Here is a 13,801-nt window from a genome sequence, read left to right as displayed (position 1 = left end):
ATTAGCTATTAAAAATAATTAAACTATCAAATTTAGCCTCATTTATTATCTTATATCATTCATGTTTTTCAAAAAAATTGTAATTTAATGACATGTGAATTTACGGGTTTGATATAGAATTTTACATTATAAATAGTACAGTCATTGATAGATGAATTAATATATTTATTTGTTCAAAAATTCGAAGATATAAATTTATTCTACAATGAAAAATAGAAGTAAAAGAAAGCGATAGAAATTTATATTACAATTGGTAATATGGAGATGAAATATGGAAGGAAAAATTTAGTAGAAAATTTATTTATGGAAGATTATAAGAGTCTGAAGAATATGTAATATGGGTGAAAAGTGGATGATTTTAATATACTGAAATGAAAGTGGTTATGTAATTAGATGATTGCTAATTCTAAACAGATGTATATATGGATGAGTTCAAAACCTTTTTAATAAGTTATTAATTTTTTTATGGCTTCAATTCAAAAAAAAAAAAAAAAAAAAAAAAAAAAAAAAAAAAAAAAAAAAACAAAACATTAAGTTGATGATATACTTTTTTCAATATATGAGTATATTATAAATAAGTTGGTTGCATATCCACGAGCCTTATTAAAGAACATACTTATAATGCAGAATGATTTAATATAATTAGATTACTGACATCATTTTTTTTTTACTGCCACTTTAGTTTTATTTACTCCATTTCCTAAGACCATTTTTAACGCGGCGTCAGAGGGGTCCCGTCAGACGCGCTGGCAGTGGGTGACGCCCCCTGACGCCCCTAGTGGGGCGTTACGGCTGACGCGGGAGGGGCGTCGGTCAACTTTTTCACGAAAAAAAATGCGTCAGGGTTTCTGATTGGTTCACGTATTTTAATGATTTTAATTTTGTTTTTGTTTTTTTATTTAAATTATTTATATTCTTTTCTATATAAACACATCAAAACCCATCATTTTTAACCCATCAAACTCAATATTTTCTCTCATTTTAACACTTTCATTCAAATATTTTTTTTTTGTTTTTTTTATTTATTTAAATTATTTATTTTCTTTTATATATAACCATCAAAACCTATCATTTTTAACACATCAAACTCAATTTTTTCTCTCATTTTAACACTTTCATTCAAATGATTTTTGTTTTGTTTTGTTTTGTTTTTTTTATTTGAATTATTTATATTCTTTTCTATATAAACCCATCAAAACCTATCATTTTTAACACATCAAACTCAATAATTTATGTAATGGTTAAATTTTATGTAATGGTTAATTTTTTATGTAATGGTTAATTTTTATATGTTTTTTAATTATATGTAATATAATTTGCATGCATAATAAAATAAAAAAGAAAAAGAAAAAATAAAACTGATGGGACCTATTTGACACTGGAGGGGCGTTAGGGTTATTTTAGTGTCAGAGGGTGACACTGCCACGTCAGAGGCAGATTGCACTTTTTGGCCAAAAAGTGGCCAATCTGCCTGTGACGTCACAGGCAGGGTTATATATGGTCTAACAATTCCTCCCATGACATTCTCTTAGCACACTACTACCAACCATGACATATTCTCTTCTCAATACATACCCTACAAAATTAATTAAATAGATTAAGGTACAAATATTAGTTGTAGTACAAATAATTGTTGCACAAAGAAATGAAGAAAGAGAGAGATCTCGTGCTAATTTATGCTTTGATAGGAAATACTTGAGGGTGAAGTCATTGAGGGCAGATGAGGGAAAGGTGAGGGCATGGAAATGCCAACGGTGCCCTCGAGGGCGAAGTGACGGCACACCTCGAGAGCGTACCATTGGGAGTGGTCTTATCAAGCAAGTTAGAATGGTTAACTGTCGGCTTTCTTATAGTATTGTTGACTTAATTGGATCTCAAAATAGTGCCATGTCTTTGGTAATCTGTTGAAAGTAGGGTTTATCAATACATATATTTGAGGTTGCATATGAAAGTTAGGGCTTGTCCTCAACACTTTGATGTACAGTGCGATATAGTCGAAAAATGTCCCTCATCACTTTTTTAAAAGAGGATAATAGTTTTTTTTAATTTTTGAAACCAAATAAAATTATAACCCTCCTATTTACAACAATTTATAGCAAATAAATTAAATATTGCAACTTGAAGAGATAAGTTTTAAATTACAAGTTTAATGAAGTAGCTAAAATGATATTGTCTCGATTTAATGGTCAGGTATTCTTTTCTTTTTTGATTTTGTCTCAGATTAATTCATGTTTTTATAAATAGATAAAAATAAACAGTGCATAGTCCTCTCGGAACTAGCTCCTTGCAACATTAAACAATTTCTCACTAAACAAGTGCAAAGCCCTCTCGGAACTAGCCCCTTGTAACATCAACATTTCTCGCTAAACAAGTGCATAGCCCTCTCGGAACTAGCCCCTTGTATCATCAACATTCGAACAATGCTTGGCCTTAGCTTTCCAACCCATTGACTAGCCCAAATTACCCCAATTAACTTACCTTGACCTTGAACTAATTCCTTAGCGCTTCCAATATCTCTTCCGCGACTAGCTTCCGCGACTAGCACCTATACATCACGCTAATATCCGTCAAACACTTATACTTCTAAGTCAATTTAAAATCATTTCATTAAGCCAATGGCTTCCTTACACAAACTTTTCTATAATTTTACCAATAACATAATTACAAGTACTTAAGCATTTGTCCTCCCAAAACAAGTTACAACCTTAATTTGACCCATTTACCAATCATCACAAATGACCAATTTTATACCTAAGACTCATACCAATACATGTACTCATGCCCTAAAACACTAAATTAGGACATTATCCAAGCATTTAACTTCACAATTCCCAAAGGTTAGACATGAACCCTAATTTGGTCATTACACCAAATTCATTCAAGTTTACACCAAAAATCAAGATAGGTGACTTAGTTCTTCAAATACAAGTTACCAGCAACGTATTTAATTAAACATTAACCAATCATTGACATAAATTCATCATTCAATTCAAACCCACCATACTAGGGTTCATACACCATAACTAGACACAATGAGCTCAAATACAACCCCCTAAATGGTTTAACATCATCATCATCAACCCCAAAACCAAAAAAATCAAATCAATCAAAGTGAAAATCGAATTAGGGTTTACCTTGAGCAAGAAAGTGAGTCTAGAAGCTGAGATTAACAAGATACGCACCAAAACAACCATGAATCAACACCTTCTTTCCCAATCTTGTGCTTCTCTCTCAAGACTTAGGGCTTTCTCACTCTAAAAGCACTTACTAGACCTGCAAATGGGAGTTTTCAAGCCATTTTTGGGTCTAAAACACGTACAAGGTGAAAATACCAAACATTCGTTCTTATTTACAAAGTATCACAAAATTCCTCCAAATCCACTTTCAAACGTAGGTGCGGCGCACCTTTAAGGTCGTGCAGCGCACCTAGCTGCTCAAACTTCTAGTGTGTAACAATACTCGGTCTTTTTTGTCTCAATTCCGAGGTTCCGCGTCTCAAAAGCGCAAAGATTGCTGATAACGCGAAAAAAAATCATGTTTTTACCCTAGTTATCTCTTTCATTTTTATCCCATAAAATATAAAGGACCTTAATTATCTCTTTTTATTAGCTTTTGTAGATCTTTAAAGAAAAGACAATGGCGCAAGAATCGACGAAAGTGGACTTATAACAAAATAAACCCAAAGCAAAACCCAGAAAGACGAATCGCTTACGCACCAATTAACTATTTGATGAAATTGAAGATAACGATCATACCCAAGACCATCTTGTAGATAATTGAATTACGAACGTTTGGGTCAAGAATCGTCAAGAACTGACAAGAAACGAATAAGTTAGAGCCAAACAGTAAACGGTCGAGAAACACACGCTTGGACATACCCGGATCCGGTACCGATGGTGGTGCTCGGATCCGGTTAAACGAATACGGTTGGTTCAAGAGGTCTAGTACCCGGATCTGGTAGCCATGATGGTACCGCAATCGGTAGTGTGCAGCGAATCCGGTTGAAGACTTACCCTAATCTACCCATGGCCATGGAATCCGGCCCCGTCCACACCCGGATGCAAGTCCAACATGCGAAATCAGCCCGGATAGAGTAAAAAATGCGAATTTTGTCCTATTTTTTCAATCCGGGTGTTTTTTCCATTTCCAAAAATCCGGGGACTAAAGTGAAAATATCAAGGATCAATTTGTAATTTTCAAGAGGGCCTTGAGGTGCAATTTTGGAGACTTCAAGGCCTACAAGATGCATACTTCCACCATTTGAAACACTTCCAATACTTAACGAAATATATATTGTTTATTTACTCTTAGTGACTTGATTCCTAGAAAAGTACTCCGTATAACCTTTATTAGTAGTTAATCATAAACCTTTAAACAAGCTTACAAGCCTACAAGTAGAATGGCAAACAAGTTTTCCCGACATAACACATAATTAATAAACATTAGACACCTGAATGTAAAGTTGATGATAAAAAGACATTTTTAAGCAGCAATTTCAGTTCCATCTTCATAAATTCTAAAATGCTGAGTATCCAGTGAACGGAACCTAAATTAATCAATAAGCACACACTCGGAGCATTTACCAAAATGTCCATCGACGATAACAACTTACAGTTAATTTATTTTACACATAAAAAGACATTTATCAGTACAAAAGATACATGCAAAAGTCAACTCCAACATAAACTCAGTTAACAGGTAATGTAACATTAATAAAATATCGGTCATGTCTGTGATTCACTTAAAATTTCTTTAAAAGTCGATAACTTTAGGCTTTTTGATCGACTCAGAACCAAATAGAGAACAGGTTCCTCCATAAGTGTTCCAGAAATTTCTGATGCATAAGAGAGAACAGTCATCAGCAAAGGTGAGCATATTAAGTAGCATCTGGGTAAAGGGTTTAGGATTAGTTAACAAAATTATTATTAAACCTCTCATTTGTCCCTCAACACAACATAGCTGGGACCATTAGTCTTCTGAATTTTAGAAATCCTCCTTAGGATATCTGCAAATGCACTCTTGTCCTGCAACAGAAAATATATATTGTTTGGTGATAAATTAGCAAAGTAAATACTTGAATCATTTAACACCATGTCTATTGTATTTGTATTTACTAATTAAACTACACATAATTTATAAAGGTTAACTTTTTTTTTTTTTTTTTCCTTTTTGTTTTTTGGTTGTCATTGTAGATGAGTGACCAGGAGATAGAGATGATTACAAAAATAATCTTTCAATACAACCACAAAATCGAAACATTACTCTCATGTTAGGAGTAGGTTTGGTGTGCTTTCACAATACCAAATGTGAAGATATGAAGGCCAATTTGAAGGTCTTAGATTCACATTAAAGAAGATAAAAAAAAAAAGTATAAAAACACACATTTTTACACTAAATCAGAAACTTGTGAAACCAAAAAATGCAAACCTCTTTGGTGCGTAGGCGAGATTTAAACTTAGCAACAAGATCCTGTGTGGTGACAGGCCCCTTTTGCAACAAAACTGCCCTGATTTCATCTTCTGTAACAGGTCCAGTAGCTGCTGCTGGTGAAACTGCTGGTTTTGTAGATGGTGCACCTTTAGTGGGTGTATTGTTTTTTGCACCAGAACCTGGCTCATCCTTTACAGGTTTCACCTCCTGAAACCCAAAAAATAAATAAAGGAAAAGCTGAATTACCTTAAAACAATATATATTTATGAGGTAATTTGAAAGCGCTGCTAGTTTACATTTTCTGATTTGACTTTCTTAGGAGCTGCACCATTTGCTGATTTAGCATCATCATTGACTTTCCTTTTTCCCTTAGCTGCTGTCTTGGATGCAGATGGAGTTCCTCGAGCAGCACCGGTTGAAGGTATCTTAGATGGACTATTGTCAACTGGTTCCTCCTTTGGAGGATTGTTACGCTTTGAAGCACCATTATTGGATTTTGGTGCAAGAACAGGGGAACTTTCATCTTCAATCTAATCAAAACAAATAGAAAAAACCATCGAATTTTCAAAACCTACTCAACCAAAAAGGAACCAAAATATGACAATAGCACAAGTAATGAGAGCTACCACAGTTAGGGTACTAGTTCTTAGCTAAGCACTGCACTGAATATGTGTATGTGTGTGTGTGTGTGTGTGTGTGTGTGTGTGTGTGTGTGTGTCATTGCAGGATGAAGGCTCACAGATTTCACAAGTGCATGTAGTTAGACTCATAAAAATTTTGTTTGACAAAGAGTAACTATCCAGATAAATACTAAAAGTTATCTATAGTGACGTGTCAAATGTGGTGAATAACATTAAACATTCAATACCCAAGTATGTATACAAGTAGAGTATTACGTAAGTTTTACAAATTATTAGATCAAGAGAAGGAACTTACATCATCATCGTCGTCATCGTCATCATCTTGTTCGGGTTCCGATTCATTCACTCCATTATTTTTGCCCAGAAGCTTCTTTAACTCCTTTCCAGATTGACTCAGTCCTCCTTCCTCTTCTTCATTCTCTTCCTCATCTTCTTCATCCTGGAAACCAACTTATAGATGAGTTAAAACCAGCTAGACATCTTAAGATTCAAATGTTGAGTCAATAATGTTCATGTATACAATAAGGAAGAAAGAATGCTGGTAAATTTGAACTAAACCCTTATAATTTGATCCCGAAAGAATTGTGATGGGACATGCATATAGTTTTACTGAAGGTAAATCAACAAACACAAAATTATCCTACTCAGCTCTCTAATATGCTTCATTAAATCCTTAATAACCTATGACATGTATGAAACTTAATAATCACGCTACACCTTCAGTAGGTTATAGATCCAAGTGTATAATAGATTCAACTAAGCTCGAAGTGCGGACGTTCACTTGGTGCTGTCAGAACTCGTGCCTCAATAAAGGTTAGCTGCTCCATAACTCTCAGTCCATTCTCTTTCCTTACAAGTTCATCATCACTAAATTAAGGCACCCAATAGTCTAAAACCCCAATGAGAGAGAAAAAGAGTATTGGTAAAGCAGAAAACTTATTTGTCCTTGTAGGTTTAAAACTGAGAGAAATTATATAGTCGTAATACTACTCTACTGTTTGCGTGGACGATGATTCAAGAAGCTTATTTACTTGTTTTTTACTCACTATTCGTGTGACCATCATGAAGCCAACAAATCTATAACTACACACGCTAAATAGGTCGGTCTTGCATCCGTTCCTACTTGAATAGCTGGAAGATGCTGGTACTGACCCCCAATGTCGTATTCGTAAAGATATAATGTACAATAATTTTTGGTTATTCCGGGTTCATCAACAAGATTTAATCTACATATAAAAGTAATATAAAAACTAACTTATGTTAGTTTGTTAACTAATGAAGTGTTAGCCAAATAACTTCGGAAACCAAGACAAAAAAATAAATGTATAGAAGACAACCCAACAAACTAAAGGTATGTTGGGTTCTGTTCTTTATATTTACATTTTTTGTCTTGCTTTTGATGTCATTTGGCTAACATTTCAAACAGCTAACATATAAACGTAAGTTGATTTTTATTACTTTTATATGTTATTCAAGCATCGATGAAACCGCATAATATTGTACAATAGTATCTTGACAAATACGATACTGGGTTTCAGTACCAAGATCTTCCGATTATTCAAATATGAACGGACGCATAACCGTCCTATTTTTCATGGAAGTCTGATATCGTATTCTTTCAATTACATACATGTCTTCTGTTTACTTTAGTATGTAATTATAGATTTGTTCCATATCTGAATAAAAAACAAGTAACCAAACTTCTCCAGGCATCTTGCTAGTGCCCACGCAAAAAGAAGAATAGTATAATAAATATATAATTCTTTCAATTTCAAACAAGACAAAGAACTCTGCTATTTTAACAATACGGTTTTTAACTCTCTATGGAGTTTAGACTATTTGGTGCCTCGAATATGGTGATGATAAACTAGAAAGAGTACGGAATGAGATTTAAGGGTAGCTAACCCTTATTGAGGCACGAGTTTCGACATCACCAAGTGTACGTTCAAACTTTTCAACCTTATCTGTAACGGTAACGAATAATAGAACATTGTAGGAAAATCAAGTTCAAGACGTTAAAAACCAAATTTGCATGCCAACAAAATATTTGGCTTTAAGTATAGATTCTCTATGAAATCAATTCTATTGATTGACTCGGAATCTTTTGTTCACAATACGGTCTTGAGATTAACAAACCACTCCTTCCTCCCAAATTTATTGCTCGGTATTCCATTTAGAGTTGTCCCAAATTAATTGTTCACTTCCATAAATAGATGATAAATAATGAGTAAAGTTCTATTATGCCCTTAAAGTATGCATATAAAACAATAATATAAGTAAAAAGTAAGGGTAAAACTATAAAGTTAACAAAAAGTACATTGTGATAAATGACATTTCTTAAACTGTGTTTTTTTTTTTATCTGGGACAATTAATTTGGGATGAAGGGAGTACCTCATATCCCTATTCTTACAAGAATTTTAAGTACTTTGAAGTTTTCAATCAGTTACCAAAAAAAATTATGCAAACCTGCTTAATTTCAGGAGGGGCAGGAATTTCAGGAGCCAAATCTTCCCGTTCCTCTGGATCATTACCCACAGCTTCATCATCATCAGTAAAAATTTCCTCATGCTCCCAATCATCACCTGCAATCACAAATATAGAACACACTTTAATTTGTGATGATGATCAACCCAAACTGCCACTTCACAAGACTTATTCATAGTATGTTCCATATTGACAACAATGCTTCATAAACATTATCATAGATATCCATATTGACAGTATCTAACAAGCAAAGAAGAAAGCATTACCCTTCTCAATATCATCATCATCAAAATCAAGATCACCACCTCTGGGGCCTTCCTCATCATCATCACCTCCTCTCTTATTGAGTCCAAGTCTGTTTTTCCTAGCAGACTCTTCGTCTTCATCTTCTTCACCCCTGTCTGACACATTTGCCTCGTCATCATCAGTGTTATTCTTCTTACGCCCTCGTCCACCTGCACCTCCACTACCACCACTTTCCTTATCATCAAACCTTTCAACTTCACCAAATGCAGCAGCACCATTATTTGCTGCTTTCATCATCCATCTCTGATAACCATCTGCAGTTTTCCTTCTATTTTTTATCTTTTCTTCTGCTTCCTCAAGTGTCAGTTGCTTATACTGTGCAACTTTGTTGAAGTTGTACCTAAACATCAAATTCAATAAATGAGTATCTACACCACTAAGTTCAAACTAATGTTTAAGGACAAAATTGTACATACCAAGAACCAGCAGGGATCGCAACAAACTCCTTCCCCTGTAGCATTAAAAGGTAGTATGTCGCTGTTTGTGCACCCTCAAGAACACCTGAATACTGAAATTGTCCAGTTTCATCCTCCAAAAGCCATGGTTTGTTCTTGTATTTCTCCTACAAAAGCAGGGTATTTAACAAATAAGGCAAGATGCTAGAAACAAGTCTAAAATATTAAATGTAAATTGACAAACATCAGTTGTTGTGTGGTAAGTATGTATGTAATTAATTTTCTCCGTTTAACAAATATTCAACCTTGCACCATGAAATATATATTTATGCTTAATAAGTAAATATACCCGGAGGGTATCTGTGACTTGACGTCCTTGTAATCCTTCTTTCTGGAGAGACCATTTGTTTTCATTCTTTTTCTTGGAGAAATTTGGTAAACCAGTCACAAATCTTCCGATAAAGTAATTCTTTTCGCTGGATGAACTTGCCCGGACATTATATTCCTATTCAATTAGAAAAGCAAATTAATCAGATAATCCAAAACAAAACTAAAAGAATAATAAACAGTGGTTCATAGACAAATATAGATCAAGTGGAAAGCTTAACAGCACTTGGAAACATGTTTGGTTAGTAACAGCCAAGTAGAAGCAAAAGAGACATAAACTACGATGTGTCACAAGAATCCGTCACAAAACACAAGGAAAAAAAAAAGACATTAAATTAAGAAGTCGGTATTTCATCTTTAGGATGCTACAGAAAAAAACGGCCATTGGACTTTACAAAACTAGATGAAAAGGTAAACATTGGATATCTGATATGAAAATCAGTCTGGAGGGTAAAAATGTATTTCTAAAATTGACGAAGAGGAAATGTAGACATAATATGATAGATATTTTTTCACTACAAAAAAAAATCAAGATACTTTATAAGCATGTGTAGTGATGATGAAAGCCATATGAGGCTATAAGAAGTTTAAATATAGACAAGATAAAAAGGGCGTAATCTATTTCACGATATGATTTTGGCTCAAATGATATCAATACTGATAGTGTCTATAAGCTATAAAGTTTCTGAATGCAAAATATGTCTTACGAGCCACATGAGCGCATATGCCCACAAACATTCCCCTACAAAGATGCCCGTACAAGTTATTGCCATAACACATACTGAAAGGCTAAAATGCTATAACCATAACATTGTAATACGCTGGTAATGATATTATATACACATCCAAATCTAAGGTCAAAACTTAACCAAATGAAACAAATGCAGAAATATGATGGATGGACGGCCATTATATACTCAATGGATGGTAGAATTAAAAAAAAAAAAAAAAAAAAAAAAAACAAAGAGATTGATGTTGATGGTCCCAATGTGATATATAAATAAATATGGTTTCATTTTTATAAATTTAGCTACAAGGTGAATCGTGTTAGTAAATTTAACTTGCTGTTTTAGCACTAAATCTATTCTCATCAACATGTAACTACAATGTATCGAAGTATTTTGCTTAACAATTCTCAAAAGTGGTGATTCGATCATGTAACTACATGTAACTACTTGTTTTACGATTCAATGCTCAACAAAGCATACATATACAGAGGTAGGCTTAACATAGTTACAAAGAGGGAAGCAAATGGATGGGTTGAGAATGTTAACACAAAAAATTGTTTAGAATTTAATAATTAAATTAAAATTAATAATAATAGAAATAGAATAGAAATATAAAATGAAAAGCATACAGACCCTGATTAACCGAGTAATGGTGGTGCCACAGTCACGGCACCTATCCTTCCTCTCAGCCATGGTCTTGCCACAATTGACACAAAGAGTCATGTGTTTACAGTTACTACCATACAATTCCACCGTTGATCTACAGCCGTCGCAAGACGCCTTTAGCATCAAATCAAACGACATCGCAAAACCCTCTCTTTACAAACCAACAAACGATCTTGCCAAATTCTAGGGTTTACCGATTGATAGAATATTAACTAAACAGGAGAAGATGTAATTGAGACGAATTCGCAGTGTGATTATGATTGTGCTTTGTCGATGGATTAAACCTGGCGAAAATTCGTTAAAATGAAACTCGGATGACAATCTTTTTCGTGTATTAGTTTTAGGGCATACTATTTGTGTTTTTAGGGCCAAGGGAAAACAAAAACAATCATGACTTACCGCTTTGGTGATCATGGTAGAGTAAGCGGACTGTTTACCCTTTTTTTTTTTTTTTTTAAGTTCAACGTGGATAAAGATGGCAATATGGATATAGAGTGACTATATGTATTATTCAATGAATGAATAATCTCGTATACTTATTGTTCTGAATAAATTGTCTGGATGATAAAAATGACTATTTTACCCCTGACCTAATATTTACAAATATCATAAAATATTTCTTTTTAAATATTATATTATATTATATATATCATAAAATAAAAATAGAAAAAGGTCGATAATATTTGTTTCTGATCAAATATAATCACAGGTCTTCGAATTTTAGCTGCTTTCTACTCTCAACATAAAAATCAATACAATACTACACATACAATTTACAATTTAACAATAAAACATTAAAACATAATGAAAAAAACCCTCACAAATGATTTCGTTGCATCTCTGTTTTCATCTTTTCCATCTCATAACCCTTTCTTCTTCTCATGATTACCCTAATTTAAATCCCCCAAATTGGTCAAATACAAAGAATCGGGTGTATTTTTCTAGCAAATGTTATTATTCGCAGGCTCACATGTTATCTTCTTCTGGGTCGTCTTCGTTCAAGCTTTAAGTCATCATCTCAACAACTTCAAGATCTCATGGACTTCGTATATTGTATGATTTAAAAGAGCTTTATGCTTTTTAATAAATAAAACTTAAAGAATATGTGTATGTGGAATTGAAACAATTAGAAAACAAAGTTAGGGTTATAGATTACCTTAAAGTAGTGGTTGGTGGAGGAGAATTAGGGAAAAGTAATGGGTTCTCTGATGGAGGTTACTCCGTATAATTTAGGTAGGAGTTTTTTTGTTTTTTTTTTTTTTTTTGTTTTTTTTTTTTTTTTGTCAGTTGAAAGAGAAGGGTAACAGTGGAAAGATGAGAGCCAGATGGGGACAACACATGTTTTCTAGGTGACCGAAACAGCTCTGTGGTTAGTTGGGATTAAAATTTAAGTCCCAAGTAAACAGGTTGAGGTGGTGACCGAATAAGCTTTTCAGAAGAATAAGTCCTATTAATGCCTAAATAAACAGGCCCTAAAAACTACATCTTAGTGCTACATTAGCGTCACCTCAGCACTTCTTTATCAGGACTAAACTAGAACTAAACACTCTTTACAGTTACACCCCCCTTCTTTTTTATTTTTTTTTATTTTTTCTTAACATTTAAATAATTAAAAACAAACATAAAATATAAAACTACATTTTCATTAAAATTAAAAAACATTACAATTAATAAAAAAAAACGGTACAAAAAAAAAAACAGTGCCGAAATTAAAAAGAAAAAAAACAGTTACGAATGCATAAAAAAAACTAAACTACTAGTCGTCGCTTGGGTGTGCCAATTCGTTCGCGTATTTTTTCTTAATCCTCGCTCGAGCATTCATCATCATTTCGTATTCGTCGGGAGGCAAGTCGCGTGACACTGGTTTGGAAAGAAGCTTCAAACTCTTCAACATTGTTCTCGTCTCGCTTTCTTCACAAAGCTTTTTCATGGTTTTATTCGCTGCGAGTTGAGAAGCTTCGGCAGTTTGAGCTATCTTTATCCGAACTTCGTCGGATGACATACGACTCGCGGCATCGGACGAGTACGAATCCCTTTGACTTTTGGCGCGACTTGGAGGGCGTCGGATGGGGTCGTGATCTTTAAGTAAATTTTCAAAGTGACTTGGGTCGGGGTTCGAGCTCGAGTTCGGATTCGGGTTTGAACTTGCCTCGGTTGGAATTGGATCGGCTTGTTTTCTTTTGTTTGTAGCCGCAATACCCTCACTTTCCATAAACTTCGGGCAATCCCTTAAAACACGTCATGCCTACTCAAACGTGAAATTTCTTTTGGTTGTGCTTTTGAATTGTTTTCGGGTCGCAATCATAATATATTCCCCCGCACAACCACTTTCCCACATTTTCTCAAGTTTGAATTCCAATCCAAATCTTCATTTCTCTTGATACTTTAGCCCATTTACACTTATTTGATCCGCACGCCTTTTTTCCGGAACCAAAAAAATTGTATTGTCTTCGGACTTCACCCCAAAAAGAATTATAAGTTTGATTGTTTCTCGCATCCGCATGTTCGGAAACGTAAACAAACCGCTCTGCTAACACCTTGGTTTCATAGTCGGACCAAGGTGTTTTCGGACACCTAACTTTCTTCCCTCGCGGATCGGGCACGGGTTCGTCATCGGGTACGAATTGTTGTTGTGGAGTTTCGAGCACTTCTTCATCATCATCGGATTCGTCTTGGAGTCTTGGATAGTATGGTGTTTGTTGGGATTGTTGTTGAGGTGGATGGGTTGGAAGGTTTGGAAAATATTGAGATTGTTGGGTCGGG

At 34.3% G+C, this 13,801-nt stretch overlaps 1 protein-coding gene across 1 annotated transcript; it reads right to left on the bottom strand.

Annotated features, from left to right (window-relative positions):
- Positions 1-4,578: 4,578 nt before the first annotated feature.
- On the bottom strand, positions 4,579-11,400 carry LOC139869679 (transcription initiation factor IIF subunit alpha). The gene is made up of 10 exons (XM_071857782.1): positions 11,006-11,400; positions 9,607-9,762; positions 9,279-9,424; positions 8,823-9,202; positions 8,539-8,654; positions 6,367-6,510; positions 5,727-5,960; positions 5,428-5,637; positions 4,932-5,024; positions 4,579-4,834 (listed from the first exon to the last, which is right to left on the bottom strand). The coding sequence occupies exons 1-9, from the start codon at positions 11,174-11,176 to the stop codon at positions 4,935-4,937; spliced, it is 1,647 nt and encodes a 548-aa protein (XP_071713883.1). The 5' UTR covers positions 11,177-11,400; the 3' UTR covers positions 4,579-4,834; positions 4,932-4,934.
- Positions 11,401-13,801: the final 2,401 nt, after the last annotated feature.

The sequence above is a fragment of the Rutidosis leptorrhynchoides genome, chromosome 1 (genome assembly GCF_046630445.1).
Source record: "Rutidosis leptorrhynchoides isolate AG116_Rl617_1_P2 chromosome 1, CSIRO_AGI_Rlap_v1, whole genome shotgun sequence".
Taxonomy (NCBI): domain Eukaryota; kingdom Viridiplantae; phylum Streptophyta; class Magnoliopsida; order Asterales; family Asteraceae; genus Rutidosis; species Rutidosis leptorrhynchoides.
Note: the sequence above shows the minus strand (reverse complement) of the source record. Positions and strands in the feature narration are given on the sequence as shown.

Coding starts and splice junctions, on each gene's coding strand:
- LOC139869679 (XM_071857782.1), bottom strand. CDS start 11,176: ATGTCGTTTGATTTGATGCTAAAGGCGTCTTGCGACGGCTGTAGATCA. Junction 5,961..6,366: donor ACGATGACGACGATGATGAT/GTAAGTTCCTTC, acceptor TGTTTTGATTAG/ATTGAAGATGAAAGTTCCCC. Junction 5,638..5,726: donor AGAAAGTCAAATCAGAAAAT/GTAAACTAGCAG, acceptor TTTGGGTTTCAG/GAGGTGAAACCTGTAAAGGA.